This window comes from Carica papaya, chromosome 6 (assembly GCF_054855325.1).
Source record: "Carica papaya isolate Zhongbai chromosome 6, ASM5485532v1, whole genome shotgun sequence".
NCBI classification, from domain to species: Eukaryota; Viridiplantae; Streptophyta; class Magnoliopsida; order Brassicales; family Caricaceae; genus Carica; species Carica papaya.
Window position 1 is genome coordinate 29,194,723 of NC_142314.1, and position 19,783 is coordinate 29,214,505.

A 19,783-nucleotide genomic window follows, 5' to 3' on the forward strand; every position below is an offset into this window, starting at 1 on the left:
CTTATAAATTAAAACAATAATTCGAATCAAAATGATTGTTTCATCTCTTTTTCTTCTATTGTACAATTTTTCTATTATGCAATATCATTCAGGATCGACGCCCAAAGAATTTTAAATAAAAATTGAAAGTGAACCAATCTAAAGAAAATGGGGGAGTCATGGATAAGATAAAAATTAAGATTTTGTGACTAATAGATTACTTACAAGCTAAAATGACTAATTTATCCTTCTCAATTATGAGAATGAAGGCTAGTTACAAGTTGAGAAAGATGTTAAGGACCAAATCATCTACCAACAAGAATTATTTTTGGCTCATTTATCCATTTAGTTGCCCAAAAGCAAGTATCATGGATTTAATAAACTGAGAGTGACTCAATAGCAAATATATCATGGGTGATATAAAAAAAATCAATTTGATAAAGGTTAAATCACATTAGAAACTCTATTGCAAATATAATTGTAACGACTCCGAAAATTAAAAGGAGATGTATATATATTAATTCTAAGTGCGGAAGCGAAATAAAATAGATTATGATTAACATCCCTTACACAATAACCAAAACGAATTAAAGTATAAAAGAATAAACTAACTTAAAGGAAATACTATGAATGAATACTATAAGGAAAACTAATAAATTCTTTTGCTTCTACTCGTCGTCTTCCTGCAGAACGGGCTCGAGAACCAAATCCTCCTGATCTTAAATGGTTAAGGAATGAGCTACACTAACTCAGTAAAGAAATCACACTATCTCACTGTCACAGAAGTAAAGGTTGGTAGAAAACGAAAACGACCAATTGAGCATAATTTATAACAAACTCATTTATCAATAATAAAATCATTTACCGTCTATTTATCTCAGTCAGATTTATATAAACGACCATGTAAATAATAACATCATAAATATCATGAAATCACGCACACTCTGCAACATAGTACATATCATGCTTTTGTATTTCAATCATCAGGCAATAAATTTTCTCTTTTATCAGCCTACTAGTATTCATGGGGATCCATAGGGGGTCTCCGCTACACGTGAACCATTCACATTAATAACTTAATTCTAGGACCGTCCCCATACCCCGTCCGGTATGGGCACCAAAACTATAAACCTCAATACCCCCTCCGGTATGAGGGTGAAACGGGTCGTCCCCATACCTCGTCCGGTATGGGTGCCAAAACACATAAAGTCTCCATACTCCGTCCGATATGAGAGACCACGTTCCCGGTAGGGTTCCTTATGGACTCGGTCCGTCCACCATCTCTCAAGATATCTAGTTAGGCTATCAACATTATCCATTTATCAATTCACATACCTTTTTCTATTTTTCTTAATCTCAATTATCCAATCAAATATAAACACGTAAACTAGTAATGGACACCAAACAAGGCAACACAACATCGGGTTCATAATAATTCAAACCATAATAAATGAAATCGTAATTCATGCATACGAAATCATAGAATAAACACATCAGGAACCATACTGCATTTAAAATTATAAAATAAATCAAACAACAACTGACCGAAAAATACATCAGATTCGGGCTCCATTAGCAACCTTAATTAATTTTATATATCTATTAACTCATAAAATACCATTTTATCATTTATTAAGCTTTAATACCGTGATATGAAATAGGCTGAGGGATCCTTACTTGTTTCGGAATCTGAAATCGGGTTCTCACTGCGCCTACGGGTAGTCCCTAGATTCCCTGAATTTTTTTCCGGAAACTGAAACATACTTCCGGTACCTACACATGTTCCCAAAAAATCCCAAATCAGACCCAAGGCCCTTTCGACCAATTTCAAAATTCCAGCACGGTGGCTCCGCCGTGCTCCGGCGATGGCGCTGTCGCCACAGCGGCGATCCGCCTCGGGTTGGCCATTTTCGGTCGAATTCGACCAAACTTATATTGGTTCCTGTGATAAAACACTCCTAGGGCTTTCGATGGGCCAAAAAAATTCCAGAAAACTGAGACTTACCGGCGACAAAGCTCTCAGGTACGGCGGCTCCTCTGGCGTGAGTTGCAATTCGGTGTTTTGCTCCGATCAACCTGTAGAGAAAAGGACGGTGGTCACAGTAGTATAAAAATTACATCGAACGGAAAACGGGAAGGGCCTCATCGGAGGTAAAAATTGAGGAAACCCGCGGCGGTGCCGTTGGACTTCGGCAGTATTTTTCGGCCAATCGGCTGGTGGTTTGGTTTCGATTTGGCGACAGGGAGGTTCGACATCGAAAAACGAGCCAAGGAGAGAAATTTTACCTCGTTTGGCGGATGAAAAGTCCTCCGGTGCGGCGGCGGGTGGCGACGGCCGGTTCCTCCGGTGGTTGGGTCGTCTTCTCCAGCGAGGGTTCTGGCAGCTAGGGTTTGGGGTTGGGTGTGGATGCGATTATTTATAACCCTCCCCTTTTAATCTAAGCTGTCCATCATGATTTAATCTGGACCGTCCGATCGCAATTAAATTGAAAATAAATCTGAATCATCTATTGCGATGCGATCTGGACCGTTCGTGCGTGATTAAATCTGGACCGTCCGCACACGTGAGATCTGGGTCGTCCGTGCGCGCGGGAACGGATCTGGGCCGTCTGATCGTGCGCACGCGGATCACCAACGTGTTTTTGTCCCGCGTGGCTTCCCGCGTCAGCGTCCCTGCCACGCGAAGGTCCTAGTTAGCCGGGGCTGCTGACCGGGCTACTGTCGTGGCTGCTGATGTGGCATTATTTTTCTAAATTACGTTTTGATCCCCGGTTTTTGATTTTCTTTTCAAAAACACCCCCAGAATCTAAATTTTCACCACTTTTCCCCAAAATCAATTTCAATTAAATCTCAAAAATAATTTTACCATATTTTATTATTATTATTATTTTTATTTCTATTAAATTAAATTAAAATTTTATAAATTAAATATTAAAATAGAATAAAATTAAACAAAAATTCCAATAGAAATTAAAATAAATTAAATAATAAAAATAAAATAAAATAAAAATTTGGATGTTACAATAACGGAATGAAACTTCATAGCTCGTTGTTTTGCAAGAAAAAGGTGGGTAGAGAAATATGTTGGCTTAGTTTAAATGCTAAGTTTTTTGTTTTAACTTGAGCTTTTGTACTTGGTTCTATCTATATGATCTTTTTCTAGTTGTATAGTTACGGTTTGCTACATCAAATGATCTAAACACTTCATTTGTGTGTCATGGGCTCTTTTTATAGGTAAGAGACTAAAGGCATTGATTTTAGTTTTTCTTTTATTTTCTTCTATTATTTTATTTTCCTTTTTATTATGGTTGTTAGCATTTTATCTTACTATTGTTTTGAAGTTTGGGACTTTTGCCTATCTTCTTAAAATACATTTTTAGTCATGCTGACAATAGGTCAGGATATTTTCTGCGCTATTTTTTTTTTTTTTACAAGTTTGGGACTTTCGCTTATTTACTCAAAATACATTTCTTGATGAATTTTAAAGGTTGGCCTTTAGGGGCTTTTGTGATGAATCTGTCATACTTGTTTTTCAAATTCGATCTTATGAGGTTTTTCCTTAATGGTTGAAGGGGGTTGGGAGCATCTTTAGTGGCTTGAGGGTTTAGCTTTTATTTGTTGAAGTGTCGAGTCGAGGGCTTTGGGGGAATTCCAATTTCTTCCTCTTTGTTTTTTGCTGTTTTTTGAGTTCAACAGGTTCAGTTTTAGTCTCAATTGAGTCTGACTTTTTTTGAGGGCTCATTCTAATTTTCTCACTCTTTTATTTTCGTTAAGAGGAGTACCTTTCTTGAAAGGGTTGAAAGGTTTTATGGTCTCAAGTTTGTACTAGTCTCTTTAGTCCTTACATCATTGGTTTAGTCTTCGAACTAATTTTTTAAGGTTACAAGACCTATGTTTTTCTTACGTTATATGTTTCCTTTGGATTTTAGCCTTCTATATTATTTATTTTACATTTTTTTTTCTTTTTATGTTTTTGGTTTCTATTTTTTATTTATAGATGTTTTAGGATGAGTTTCATTATTTTGCAGTAATTATATATCTCATCCACCACTCTTATTCATGGAAGAAACCACAAATCAGAAAACCTAATTTTTCAGAGCTCTCATAATTGCTAGCTAATGATTTGTTATATTTTTCTCTTTAATAATTTCTATAGGTGCCTAGAGATTGAGCATGCTTAATTGAGTTGTTGGGGGATAATCTTTTATGGAGTTTCTTTTCAGTTACAGAAAACCAATTATGCTTATATTGGCCACTAGGGCACCTATTTAAAAAATTGAGTTCAGCCAAAGATGCTTCTATGACTCTATGTGGTCTTTCTTTGTAGTTTGGTATACTCTCTACACTATCATGATATATTATTTGTTGCAATCTATTTAGTTCATGTTGATTGTTGCAAGATTTTTTGTTTTGTTTTCTTGAGTTTTGGTTTTTTCCCGTTTATACTATCTCAAAATAGCAAATATATGTCCATGCATACATTCATCCACTAGGTTTAATGTTTATGACACTCTTCATCTCATTGATTATAAAATGTTTTTTAAACTATAAATAGAATTTATTTTAATTATATTGGTTTAAAAACAAGAATAGCTGACAGCAAAAAAAAAAAAGAAAGATATGGGAGGAAATTGCAGTACTTTTTTTTTCATTCAAGATCAGTTATTTATACAAAAGAAAGTACTAATTTCTTACTTTTAGTACCCAATATCTGGACTATTACATCTAGCAAAATTTAAAAATATTAGATAAAATTTTAGAAGATTTTGTTCAATCATTATCTCATTATATTTTTTGAAAAGATCTTATCTAAAACTAATTTTTAAAAAAAGGTCTGCTACAATTCTAATTTTTAAATATTTATCTACTGGAACTAAAATGCCAACTGTTCAACACTCCTCCTTGGCATTTTTCTGACAAACATCGATCCTTTCTCCGAGAATTTCAAACCTTTCTTTAAGCAACACCTTTGTAAATATATCAGCATGTTGATTCTTTGAAGAACAATAAATCAGTACCACTTCATTGGATTGTTGAACTTCTCGAATTAAATGAAACTTAATCTTCATATATTTTGTTCTTCCATGAAATATTGGGTTCTTTAAAATTGACATCATTGAAAGATTGTCACATTTGATTTAAATCGAATCTTTTCGTTGATAGCCAAAATCCATTAAAAGTTTCCTTAACCAGATAGCTTGATTCACAGTAGAGGCAACAACAATATATTTAGCTTCAATTGTTGATTATGCTGTTGTTTCTTGCTTCTTTGAGCTCCATGTAGATACCAGAACCCAAGGAGATAAAATTCTTAGAAGTGCTTTTGAAATCATCTAAATATCCTCCACAATCACTGTCAGAATATTCTAGCAACTTCACTTCTTCATATTATACACTTTTATACATAACACTAAGGTCTATGATACCTATCAAATACTTGAATATTCTTTTTGTTGCTGAAAAATATTTTCCAGATAAAGAATACATATATCTAGATAAAATACTCACAATAAATATAATATCAGGTATGGTTGTTGCGAGATATAAAAGACTTCCAATAAGACTTCTATACAAGAATTCATCAACCTTCTTTCCATCAACATATTTTCTTAATTTTTCGAACGTAGATATAGAACAAATCAACCAAATACCGCATCTTTTTCTAAGATTTCTTTTTTTTCAATTCATTTTTTTCATGTCTTTCATCAAATATTCGATGAATTAATTATATTATTCTTATTCGACTTATTAGTAGTTGAGATCGCTTCTATTTAGAATTTATTTATAAATAGAGTCATTTATGATATAAATAGTAATCATTGATATATTACTAATTTAGTTTTTGCTAAATGGAGCCTGGATACTTCATTTTATTTGTCCAAGTAAGTCAACCATAAATCATTCTAATTGATAATATTAATCTGAATACCCCCCAAAAAAATAGATCTAATTCCCCTTCATTGCACTTCATGCTACAAATTCTTGACAATTCAATCAATTTTTTTGTGCGAAACAGAGGATATCTCGATCACGAGAGAGAATAGGAAAATCCCATATGGCCCAATATATCTTACAAGTCGCACTATACGTCCAACCAAGATGCATAATCCTCTCCAAGACTTTGAAAAGGCATTTTTGGAAGTCCAATATGCATTAAATGAAAGAAAAAAGAATTAAGTACTCTATTTCACTTTGAAGTGGAAGCGTAACAATGGGTTTATTGTCTTAATATAGCCTTACAATCTGCCACGTGAAATTTCTTCAAGATTTCTACTGCATATTTTTTTTGACATATGAAAATGTCATTTCTTGATTGCTCCACTTTCATGCCCAAAAAGTACTGCATCAGTCTTAAATCTATTATTTCGAAAGCCTCCTTCATTTGAGCCTTAAATGATTGGATGAGTTCAAGATCTTCCCCTCTTATTAGCATGTCATCAACGTATAAAGAGAGAACCAGAATTTTGCCATCTACTTCTTTGATATATAAGGTTGCTTCACTATTACTTCTCTTGAACCTTGATTGTCTATTATGTTGTACCAAGCTCTTGAAGCTTATTTAAGACCATAAAGGGCCTTTTTCAACAAATAACCATATTTTTTCTTTTTCAAAAATTACAAAACCATCACGCTGCTCAACATATATTTTTTTTCAAGAAATCCATTTAAAAATACAGATTTAACATCAAGTTGATGAATTTGCTATTTTAAATATAGCAAAGATAATAATTAATCTGATAGTGTCATACCTAGCAACTGAAGCAAATGTTTCTTAGTAATCAACTCTCTATTGTTGCGCATATCCCTTAACCATAAGCCTTGCCTTGTATTTGCATATTGAGTCATCAAGATTAAGCTTGGTTTTAAAAACTAATATGACTTCAATTATTTTTTAGACTTTAGGTCTTTCAACAAGCAGTCACGTCTCATTTTTATTGATCATTTCAATTTTCTCCTGCATTGCTTTTTTCCAAGCTGGTGAAGTTTTTGCCTCATAGAAATTGATAGGTTCTAAGACAACAAAACTACACATTTGATATATTTTTTGCAAGGATCTGATACCTCTAATGGGTTCATCATCGATAGTTTTGGAATTTGCTATAATCTGTGATTGGTTTGGTTCATCATTGAGAACTTTTGTTTGTATATCCTCAAGATTCTCCCATTTTTAAGTTATTATTTCATTGAATTTAACATTTCTGCTCACAATAATTGTGCTAGTTTTCAAACAATAAATTTTGTATCCCTTTGTGATAAGGCTATCACCAACAAAAATTCTTTTTTTTACTCTTTTATCAAGCTTGTCCCTTTTCTGTTGTGGAATTTGATAAAAATAAATATAGTCAAATACTCTAAGATGATGTACTGACGGCTTCATATCATGTCAAACCTCATTTAGAGTTTTTTCTTTGAGCTTTGGTAGGTAACTTTTTTAAAAGATACACTAAAGTATTTACAGCTTCAACCCAAAAATATTTTAGTAAATGTTTCTCAAAGATTAGACACCTAGACATCTCTATCACGATCATGTTCTTTCTTTCACTTATACCATTTTGTTGATGTGTGTAAATTACAATTAACTGGTGTTCAATCCCTTCATATATGTAAAATTTATCAAATTGGCTAGAGTTGTACTTCGTCTCATTGTCAAATCTCAACGTTTTAATCTTCAAATTGCTTTAGTTTTCAACATAATTTTGAATTGTTGAAACATAGCATAAACTTTACTTCTAGTTTTAAAAAAATAGACCCAACATATTCTAAAAAAATCATCAATAAAGAAAAAAAGCATCAGTTACCATTCATTGATGGAACAGTCATAGGACAGCGCACATCGGTGTGTATAAGTTGTAGCTTTTAGGAAGCCCTCTAAGCTTGACCTTTTGAAAATGATAGCTGTGCCTTTTTTTTCTCAAGTGACAAGCATCACAATCATGGGATCTAACTACGATTTCTGGCATATTTTGAACAAGATTCTGCTTTATGAGTTAGGTTAAACTCTACTTATTGAAGTGTCCATTCCACAACAAAACTTCTCTCTTTCATTTTCACACAAAACAACTCAACCTCATTATGATCAAAGATAATGTAGTTTTTATTTTTAAACTCAAGAGAATAACCTTTCTCTAACATTTTTCCAACACTCAACAAATTTTAACTAAATTTAAGAATATATCAAACATCATTGATGAGTTTGATACTTATAAAAGTTCTTACTTCAGTTGTACTTTTACCTTTTACTTCAAGAAGTTCTCAATTGCCAATTCTCATAATGGTTTTGAAGCTCTTATCAAAATCTTTAAAGATCACTACATTAAATGTCATATGGCTTGTAAAATTCGCTGTCAATGAGCCAGGCATTGTCGTTATTTATGTTTTAAAAAATGAGGCAACAAAGAGTTTCTCCTTATGGGCTTTTGACTCAGTTGTTTGTACTTGTAAACTACTTTGAGGAACTTTGACCTTGCTTTTGTATACTTTCATGACGTGTCCAAGCTATTTGCAATTGTCATATACTGCATCAAACCTCCACCAACAATATTTCTTCATATGAGTGGTCTTTTTGCAGTGCTTACAGGGAGTAAATTTTCTCTTGCCATCACAGCTTGCATTTTTTTCTTTTAGCTTCTTGAAAAAGTGTTGTTTGCCTTTATTTCTTTGATGATTTTATGTATGAAAGGCTCATTCAGTAATTTTTCATGCCACAGAACCCTCCTTTGTTCTTGTGCTTGAAGAGCACTCATCAGTTCAACGATTAAAATATTGTTGAGGTCTTTGAACTCTTTTAGAAAAGAAATTTTAGACTCAAACCTCTCAGGAAGTGTCACAATAACTTTCTCCACAATTTTGTTATTTGAAAAATCCTCACCAAGGCAGCATATTTGGTTGATTACAAAGGAAATTTTATTAGAGTATTTGCTGACAGATTCATCTTCTTTCATGCTTAAAGCTTCAAAATCCCTTTTTAAATTCAAAATCTGCATTTGTCTGGTTTTGTCGTTTCCTTGATACTTCACTTTTAATCTGTCACAAGCTTCTTTAGCAGTCTTGCATGCCATGATTCTCGAAAAAATTAAATTTGCCACTGAATTTTGAATAACAATCTTGTCTCTGAATCTTTTGGTTTTTTCTTCAGAATGGTTTTTAATTTGTGCCAAGGCAAGATCTATTGGCAGTGGGAGTACAAGTCTATCTTCTACTATAATCTCTCAAAGATCAAAGAATTCTAAATATGTTTGCATCTTTACTGACCAAATTTGGTAGTTTTCATTATTAAAGGCATGTGGAGCTGTCAAAGAAAACTATTGCTAGTTGACATTTTGAGTTAAGAAATATAAGGTTTTTCTTTGTTTTTTTGCAATTTTTTTTTCTCACAGGTCCTCTAAGACTAATTGTAACTCTGATACCACTTGTTGGTTTAAAAACAAGAATAGTTGACAAAAAAAAAAGATATGGGAGGAAATTGTAATATTTTTTCCTTCATTCAAGACTAGTTATTTATACAAAAGAAAGAACTAATTTCTTATTTTTAGTGTCCAATATATGAACTATTACATCTGAAAAAATTCAAAATTATTATATAAAATCTTGAAAGATTTTATTCAATTATTATCTCTTGATCTTTTTTGAAAAGATCTTATCTGAAACTAAATTTTGAAAAAATATGTGCTGTAATTCTAATTTTCAAAAATTTATCTGTTAAAATTAAAATGTCAGTTGTTCAACATATTAATACTAATTTATCTAATTTATTCTAAATTATTTAAGAAAAAAATCATATTGTTAAATTCTCCAATTCAAATTTTAAATATTTTTTTAAAAAATAAATAAATTCTAGAGGCATGGATTGTAACACTCAAGTGAAATAAAATTATATTTTATTTTTTTTAATATTTTTTTTATTTATTTGATTTTTATGTAATTTATTTTAATTTGATTTAATTTAATGAAAAATAAAAATAATAATAATGATAAAATTGGGTAAAATATTATTTGGATTTAATTGAAATTGATTTTGGGAAAAATGGGTGAAAATTTAGATTCTGGGGGTATTTTTGAAAAGAAATTTGAAAACTGGGGGTCAAAACGCAATTTAGAAAAATTGTGTCACGTCAGCACCATGTCAGCAGCCACGTCAGCGGCCCGGTCAACAGCCCCGGCCAACCAGGACGCGCCGCGTAGCAAGGAAACGCTGACCAGGGGACGAGCCACGTGGGCGATCTGCGTGCGCGCGATCGAACGGCCCAGATCCGTTCCCGTGCGTACGGACGGCCCAGATCAAACGTGCGCACGGACGGCCCAGATTCACGCGCACGGACGGTCCAGATTCAATCAGGCACGGACGGTCCAGATTGCATTGCGATGGACGGCCAAGATTTAATCCCAATTAAATCGCGATCGAACGGTCCAGATTTAATCTTGATGGATTGTTGAGATTAAAAGGCAAAGGGTATAAATAACCCCACCCACACCTGACCACAAAAACCCTAGCCGCCAGTGCCTCGCCGGAGAAGAAGAACCAGACGCCGCCACCCGCTGCCGCACCGGGAAAGTTTTCAACCGCCGATCGAGGTAAATTTTCTCCCCCTTGCTCGTTTTTCGATGCTGAGTCCGCCTATGGCCAAATTGGAGCCAAACCACCGGCAAACGGCCGAAAAATCCAGCCGAAGCCCAGCGGTGCCGCCGCGCCCCTCCTCGATTTTTGCCTCCGATGAGGCCCTTTCCGGCCTTCGTTCGATGGAAATTTTATACCACTGTGATCACCGTTCTTTTCTCTACAAGTTGATCGGAGCCAAACATCAAAACGCGACTCACGCCGGAGGAGCCGCTGTACCCGAGAGCACCGCCGCCGGTAAGTTTCAATTTTTCATGATTTTTTTTCCCACCGAGGGCCCTAGAGTTGTTTTATCACAAGGACCGATGCAAGTGTGGCCAAATTCGACCGAAAACGGTCAACCCGAGGCGAATCGCCACCGTAAGCGGCGGCACCGTCACCAGAGCACGGCGGAGCCGCCGTGCCGGAATTGTGATATTGGCCGAAAGGGTCCCTAGGTCTAATTTGAAATTTTTTGGGACACGTGCAGGTACCGGTAGTGCGTTTCAGTTTTTCGAAAAAAATTCAGAAAAAATTAGGGACAGCCTATATGCGCACTGTAGAGCCGTATTCAGACCCCGAAACAAGTAAGGACCTCTCACCCTATTTCCTATCACGGTATTAAAGCTAAATAAATAATTAAACTGTACTGTGCGACTTTATAGATGTATAATTGATTAAGGTTGCCAGTGGAGCCCGAGTCTGATATAGTGTTGGTCTGTTATTATCTGATTTAATTTTCAGTATTAAATACAGCATGATGTTTGATGTAATTATATTATGGTCTCGTATGCATGAATCATGGTTTCTTTTATTTTGGTTGGTATTATGCTTAACCCGATACTGTGTTGCCTTGTTTAGTGTCGATGACTGGTTTATATGTTTATGTATGATTGGATGATTGAGACCAAGGAAAATGGCAAAAATGTTATGTGAATTGATAAGTGGAAAATGTGGATAGCCTGACTAGATATCCTGAGAGATGGTGGACGAACCGGGTCCGTATGGAACCCTACCGGGAACGTGGTCTCTCATACCGGACGGGGTATGGAGACCTTATGTATTTTGGCGCCCATACCGGACAGGGTATGGGGACGGCCCTGGAATCAGGTTGTAAATGTTAATGGTTCACATGTAGAGGGGAACCCCTATGGATCCCCAGGGATACTAGTAGGCTGGTAAAAGAGGAAATCTGTTTCCTGATGATTGAAATGTAAATGTGTGATATATGTTATGTTATAAAGTGTATATGATTTCATAATATTATAAGGTTATTGTTTTCATATGTTATTTTCATGGATCTCGCCGAGGTAAGTGGACAGTAAAGGATTTATTTGCTGATAAATGAATTTGTTATAAATTATGCTCTATTGGTCATTTTTGTTTTCTATCCACCTTTACTTCCGTGGCGGTGAGATAGTGTAATGTCTTTACTGGGCTGGTGTAGCTCATCCCTTATTTAAACATTTCAGATCAGGAAGACGTTGTTTCCGAGCCCATTTCGCAGAAAGACGGCGAAGGGGACGCCTAAAGACTTTATAGTTATATTTATGTTTTTATTTCGAGTACCTCTCTTAGTCAGTTTGTTCCTTCATATTTTGAATACGTTTTGGTTATTGTGTAAGAGATGTTAATCAAAATTTTTATTACTCTTCCGCATTTGACATTTTTAATACATATATTTTATTTGAATTTCCGGAGCCGTTACATGGATAAGTCATTCTAGTGTTCACTTACCTTTTATAATTATTATAAAATATTTTAAAATTATTTGGAGCTTAAAATATATTTTTAGCGATTTTTAAGTGAATTTGCCACCATAAGCTTTAAGTTCATTAATAGAGTTAATGAACTCAGATTTAATTAAACCTATTAAGGTCACCAAATTAGAGTTAATGAAACACTTTATAACTAATTTGTAAACTGATTGAGTGCAAACAAATAATGAAATCACAGTGATTTGGTGAAATCTAAGAAGAAGAAGAAATTTTTTGCTGATATTGAATTAGGAAAATTATGGTATTTATACATGGTAGCTTATGATTATTCATATAAGAACCCCAAAACTAAAAGTAATTACACAAAAGAATCCTTTATAAAATTACAAAATTGCCACATATCCAAATAGCCCCCTCCCCTAAGCTGGAGTATACAAACTTTGAATACCCAACTTAGGTATTGCATCTTGAAATTGGGAAGAAGATAAAGGTACGATATGAAACAAATAACAAACGAATAAATTATTTAACAATCTTTTGTCGAACCACATGACAATCAATCTTAATATATTTTGTACGCTCGTGAAAAATTGGATTTTTAGCAATTTTCATTGTAAAAGAATTATCATAGTAAATGCAAACGAGTAACATGCAAATCATGAAGCAAATAACTCAACTACTTCGTATTGCGTCGATGTTCGTGAGTGTCAAAAGAGCTCTTATCTCCATCCTTCCACCGCTCACACGTCCCTTCCTCTCTATTTCGGCCTATCAAACTTCCGTTTCTTCTCTTTTCCTCCACCATATACTATTTTGCCAATTAGGATTTATATTGACCATGATCTAATTGTGGTCGTGAATGAGGGAGTACAATATGGGCCATTAAACTTTAAGTCCTTCCCCTAAACCGATAAGATTTTGTTCGTTCTTTTAAAAGCCAGCAAAACTTGACGTGGCTTGCCAAATGGCTTCTCTCAATTGGCCCCCTGGGACACCTCAACCACTGAGGTGTGCGAAACTTTTAAAATTTACGCTTTCACCCCAAATAAAAAACCTTCTTCATTTTTAAATTTACAAATTTTTCTTAATTTTCTAAGTTATTTTCAATTTGACCCCTATGAATAATTTTTCTTAATTTTTATAGTTTCAGAAATACTTAATCTTTAAATGAATTTATCTATATTTTTAAATTAAATATTTTTGTATATAATTTTATTAAAAAAATGCAAAAAGATCTTTACATTTATCGCTCAATTTCTTTTTGGTCTCGGAATATTACATTTCCCGGTTGTTACAATTTAACTACAAATTGTATAAGAAATGTCATTATTACTAATTTTATAAATGAGATATTTTTTCATAATAAATATATATCAATGACAAAATAAACGTGACAAATACATCATTTAAATAGTAACTAAAAATATATTATCGTGATAGCATAACTAATAGTGACTAGTAATTGATCATTAATAGAGTATAATATTTATGATGAATAATATCCTAACTTATATGATACACATTTACCACTAAAAAATTACGATACACTTTGTCATTAATTCATGTGCTTTTAGTCACAAAATAAAAATTATCACAAATATCATCTGTTACTTTTTATTATCCGTAGTGACAAAAAAAAAATTATGTCGCTAATATACTTGTGACATTTTTTTTACATAGAGACAACATAATGATTAATGAGATAATTCATATTACTTAAAATAAGCACACAGTATATATCAATTTAAATTATATTTACAAATTTCTCATGTTTGTGATCCTACAATTGAGAATATTTTAAGAATTTAAAAGTTTGGTTCACTATTTTTATAATCTTTATTGCAATCTTTTTTTTAAAGAATCATAGAAACTTTTTATGTGATACTCAGTCCCAAAATTTGGCCCATGATTAATTTTAAAATTTAAAAAATATATAAAAATATAATTTTAAAATTAATAAAATTTAATTTAATGTGAATTATGAAAAAAAAATAGATTGAAAATAAAATTGAAAATAATTTTTGAAAAAAATATGTGAAAATTTGGGTTTGGATAGTCTTTTCGAAAGAAAAATCAGAAATCAGGAGTCATAATGTAAATTAAGAAAAATTGCACTATGTAGGACTGCCTAGTCAGCAGCCCTGACGAACCGGAGCATGCCTCGTGACAAGACACGTTGACTTGGAGCCACGCGGGAGGCCATGCTGGCAATCCGCATGCCCCCCGATCGGAGGGTTTGGAAGCGTTTTCGCGGGTGTGGACGTTCCAGATTCGTTCTCTCTTTAAATACGATCAGATAATTGAGATCAAATTACGATGAACAGTCCAAATTTATTTTCTCTTTAAACGTGATCGGACGGTTGAGATCAAACGCAATGAACAGCCTAGATTAAAGCGAGACGGGTATAAATATTTTACACTACACCAAATCCAAACCCTAGCCGCCAGCCTTCCGCCGGAGAAGAAGAACCAGTCACTGGAGAAGGCAGCCGACCGTCGTCCGCCGTCGCACCAGAGTCACCTCCAACTGCCAAAAAAGCTAAAAATTCTCCTATTAAATTTCGAGCACCTCCATGGCCAAATTGGAGCAAAAGAAACAGTAGGTGAGCCAGAAACTGCGGGCAAAGCTCGAAACCTCCTTTGATGAGCTCCTTCTCGCTTTCTGTTTCGTGCATTTTTTCACCATTGTGTTTACCGTTCTGTTTTTTACAGGTTGACTGAAAAAAAAAGCTCAGCCGCGAAGGTGAGCAGGTGGAGCCACCGCACTGAAAAATTTTGTTGCCGGTAGGTTTTTGTGTTTTGACTTTTTTTGGCCAATCGAGGTCCTCTAACGTATTTTCTCGTAAGGATGAGTATAAAATCAGCCGAAATCATCCAAAACTGACTGAAAAAAGCCAGATCGAGGCAAATCGTTGTAGCAGGCGGCGGTGCCGCCGTGTCGAAATTCTAAAATTAGTCGAAAAAAATTTTTAGCACTGATTTTAGATTTTTTGGGGTATTTTTAAATACGTAAAATGTGTTTTAATCTCCGCAGAAAAATTCAGAAAACCCGGGGACCACTAGTAGGCATAGTAGAAAGTTCGGTATTTTAGACACCGATTCGAGTAAGAATCCATCACCTTATTCTCTGTTATGGAATTTAAGTTTAATAATCAGTAATATAGTATTTTGTGTAATTTAGAAAACTTTGAGAATAATTACAGATTATCAATGGAATCAGAAACCGTTAGTCATTTATTTTTTATCCTATTTAACTGATTGTTGAATTTACAACTTTAAGTACATAATGATGTACTAGAATGATTAAATGATTCAATTGTATTTCATTGATATATATATATATATATTGCTTATCTTGTGTGATTTATGATTGATTTGTGAAATTGGTAATTAATATGCAAACAAAAAATTGTTTAATCATGTGAATTAATGAATGGTAGACTTACTAGATATCCTAGGAGATGGTAGACAGACCGAGTACATAGAAAATCCTATCGTGAACGTTGTCTCATACCGGATGGGGTATCGAGAAATAATATTTTTCGCACTCATACCGGATCAAGTATGAGGACGACCCGATTCACCCTCATATCGAACGAAGTATTGAGGGATGATATTTTTGGCGTTCATACCAAATGAGATATAAGGACGGCTGGTTTACCGACAATGTTAAATATGGGTTCACATGTAGTAGAACATCCTTTTGAACCCTTAAGGATATCAGTAGACAAATAAAAAGGGAAAGTTATTATTCTTGCTAACTTGAATATGATGTTAGAATGTTATTTGAGTTATTATCTCTATAAGTTAATTTTGAAAATCTTGCAACGGTAAATATATATAATAAATGATTTTTCTTATGATAAATGAATTTATTTAAATCAAAAGTTTCATTGGTTGTTTTTATGATTTTTATCAACCTTTAGTTTCTGTATTGGTGAATAGTGTGATATTCTTACTAAACTAGTGTAGCTCACCATTTCATTAACTATTTCAGATTAAAATGAGCAGAACTAAGATCCCGATCAACAAGAAAGTTGTGAATAAGTTCACCACCCGCACTCTTTTCAAAAACTAGTGAAGGTCGTTATAGAATGCTCAGTTAGTTGTCTTTGCTAATTTCTTTAATTTTTGTTTATTTTTTTAGAATGGACATTCTCGTAACCCTATTGGTTATTCTAAATTATTGTATAAGGAATATAAACCCTAAACTCTATTATTTTACTTTCGCATTTAATTTATGACCTTATTTCTTTTTAAGTTCCGATCCTTTACATTTTATCATGCAAGAATGAAATATAATAGTAACTAAATAATGAAAATATTCAACAACTCATGATGAAAAAAATTATCTTCATTAGTAACACAATAATTCAATAACTAAAAGAAGGCGATCATATAATCATACATGTTTATGATTTTCTTATGTGATTAACCTAAAAATATATTACTAACATCAAGTATGCTCGCATAATAAACCTAAAAAAGGGTCTCGAGACAAGAACGTCGATAATGAAATTCATAGAATAGAATTTGATATTGTGGATTGTAGCTAGGGCTAATATTTCAATTGATAAAAGCATTAAATCTAAGAGAAAGACTCCAAGTCTCGAGCACATTAGCAAGTAGATTTTGGCTTTTCAAGTTGCTAAGAGACAAATATCATTTTTCTTTAATTCATAAAGTCGGATATCAAGTTGAGATGACTGTTTCGGAATTTCAGACTTCCAGAACAATTTTTTACTGTAGTGATTTTTAGTGCTCTGTATTGTCATCCATATATATATATATATATATATATGTAGATATATACGTAATGGCTTGTTTAATATTCTCTTGCAAAGTAGATGGTTACGGAAGAATATATATTCAAATAATTTTGTTCATGTATAATATTATATAACCTCAGTCTTGTGTGGAAAGAAAAGGAAACTAGTGAACATTGTGCAAGTAATCACCTACGTTTATGTATTAATTATTAATTAGTCAGAAACAAATTGCTACCACGAGCATTTCTTACAAATTAAAATTTTATGTATTAATTAGAGTAAATTATTAAAATTAGTTTTTAAAATTTAAAATTTATTATAAATTAGTTTTTGATATTTTTTTTATTACAATTTAATCACCTACGTTTTATGTTTATTCCAAATATTTTTTTTTTATTTTTTAGCCGAAAAAATTTAGAATAGTTACATTTTAAAAATAAGTCAAAAATAAATTAAATCAATAAATTAGTAACAATAAAAGTAGACTTAATATTTTTATTAATTTAATTAGTTATTTAATTTTTTAAAATTATTTTTCAAGGCATCTGAAGATATTAACTATTTTTAATTTTATTTTTGTTAAAATATATATATATATATATATAAATTGAATGTTTAACAAAAATAAAAATTATTAAAAATCAAATTGTATTTAAAAAATATTAAATACAAAACTCTAACCATTATCAAACTTTAGAGTAGTAATATAATAATTTACCTTTTAAGAGTAGTAATATAATAATTTACCTTTTAAGAGTAGTAATATAATAATTTACCCATTAATTAAAATATAGCCTACTCCTGAAACTCTCACGTAGTTCTTCAAAATCAAAACTTGATTAGTGGGTCAGTGTTGACTGGTAAGTAAACCAGTCTCCAGATCGGACATGTCTCCGGCGGCCAGAGTCAACTCCTCAGCTCGTTTAGCCTGGTGTTTCCAATCCGTTTGTTTCAACGTATACAACATCATGCACAAACACGTAAACTGTGCTGCCAGAAGACCAACCCACAATCCTCGAAACCCAACATTAAATTGAAAAGCTGCGAGAATTGCAACTGGCAATCCGACAAGATAAAATGAACAGAGGTTAATGCGTGCGCCGTCTTTGGGACGTGCAGTTCCTGTCAAGACTCCACAGGCGGCTGTTTGAGGAGAGTTTCCCAGTTCACAAAGTCCTAAGATTGGAAGTGCAGCTGAGATTAGTTCAAGAATCTGAGGCTCCTCCGTAAATAATCTTCCCCAGATTGATCTGAACAGAGCCATGAAAACGGAGGCAGTGAGTCCGAAAACGAATGCTAAAACCAGACCAGTTATGGCTGTCCATTGAGCACGAGATGGTTGACCAGCACCCAACGCGTGACCAATACGTGTAGACAAGCTACTACTAATTGCGTAAGGAAACACGTACAATAATCCCGTGGTTTGGATGAGGATACCCATGGCTGCCACGCTCGCTTTAGGGTTAACTAGAAGACCACAGAGAAAAAGCATGATCTCATACCACCACCATTCCAAACACACAGAAAAAAGACTTGGAACTGCTAACCCCAACAATGGCTTCCAACCTTGGAAAATAGAAACGAGTGTAACCCCATGCCAGGGCTTCAACGAAGTTTTTGAAATAACAACGTAAAGAATCAAACCCAGGTTTAGATTTATTGTGTTACAAGCAAGAGAGAAAGCAACACCACGAACCCCTAAATTGAATTGCACTACAAAAAGATAGTTAACCAGAGGATGGACGAGAACAGCGGCAATGGCAGCAATGGTTAGAGGGGAACTCAAGCCTTGGGTTCTGAGGAAAGTTCTCAGGGGATGAAGGGTTGCTTGAGCAATAAGTTCAGGAATGGAGAAAACCAAGTAAACTTTAGCAACTTTGGTGATATCAGGGTCTTGGCCAAGACGAAGAAAGATATGTTCAACGTTGAGCCATAGAAAGGAAATAGGTATAGAAACGAGGAGGAGAAGAGAAAGCATTTTGAAGTAAGTTTGGGTAAGAACTGACCATCTTTTGGCTCCATAAGCTTGACCACATATAGGGTCCATCCCCATGGATAAACCCTTGACAACTGAGAGGCCTGTAATGTTGACAAAGCCGAGAGCCAATGAACCACCGGCTAACTCTATGTTACCTAAATGACCCAGAAACAACATGGAGATAACTGATCTGGAGAAGAGTAGGAGGTTTGTAATTACAATGGGACATGCGATCTTGCCAAGAGACACTACCTCTTCCGCGACCTGCATGGACAAAATTATGAGATGAATTAAAGAATATATATATATCACGTGGCCAGATGGAAACTGGGAAGAATTGAAACATGATAATCAGCTTTTAACTTTTTGGGAAGTAAGTATAAAATTGCAAGTGGCCAAAAAGTGAGTCACGAAAAGGGCTTTTTAGAACTGGGTATAGGGTAAGGTACAACTTTAATTTTCTTGTTCTGAGAAGGTACACAGCACAATTTTAGCATCTCAACTTTCGGGTGTTAAAGTTAATGGAATTCATGAAAAGAATGAAGAAACCTTTGCAATTTTTAAAAAGAATAGTAATATATTCTTATTTTGGTAATGCTGCCGTATACTCCAGCTAATATATTATATCCCATGATTTTCGATATTTGAGTAGTCAATGTAAGTCAAAATACTACACAGAAAATGCAAAAGGAAATTACTATATCTATATAAACACATTAATGGAGGCGATATACGAGTGCCGAAA

The 19,783-nt window shown here is 33.7% G+C and overlaps 1 protein-coding gene across 1 annotated transcript; it reads right to left on the bottom strand.

Moving 5' to 3' along the window:
- Positions 1–17,864: 17,864 nt before the first annotated feature.
- LOC110811617 (MATE efflux family protein) lies at positions 17,865–19,371 on the bottom strand. The gene has a single exon (XM_022038169.2). It carries the CDS (start codon positions 19,306–19,308, stop codon positions 17,908–17,910), a length of 1,401 nt encoding a protein of 466 aa, XP_021893861.2. The 5' UTR covers positions 19,309–19,371; the 3' UTR covers positions 17,865–17,907.
- Between the last annotated feature and the right edge of the window lie 412 nt (positions 19,372–19,783).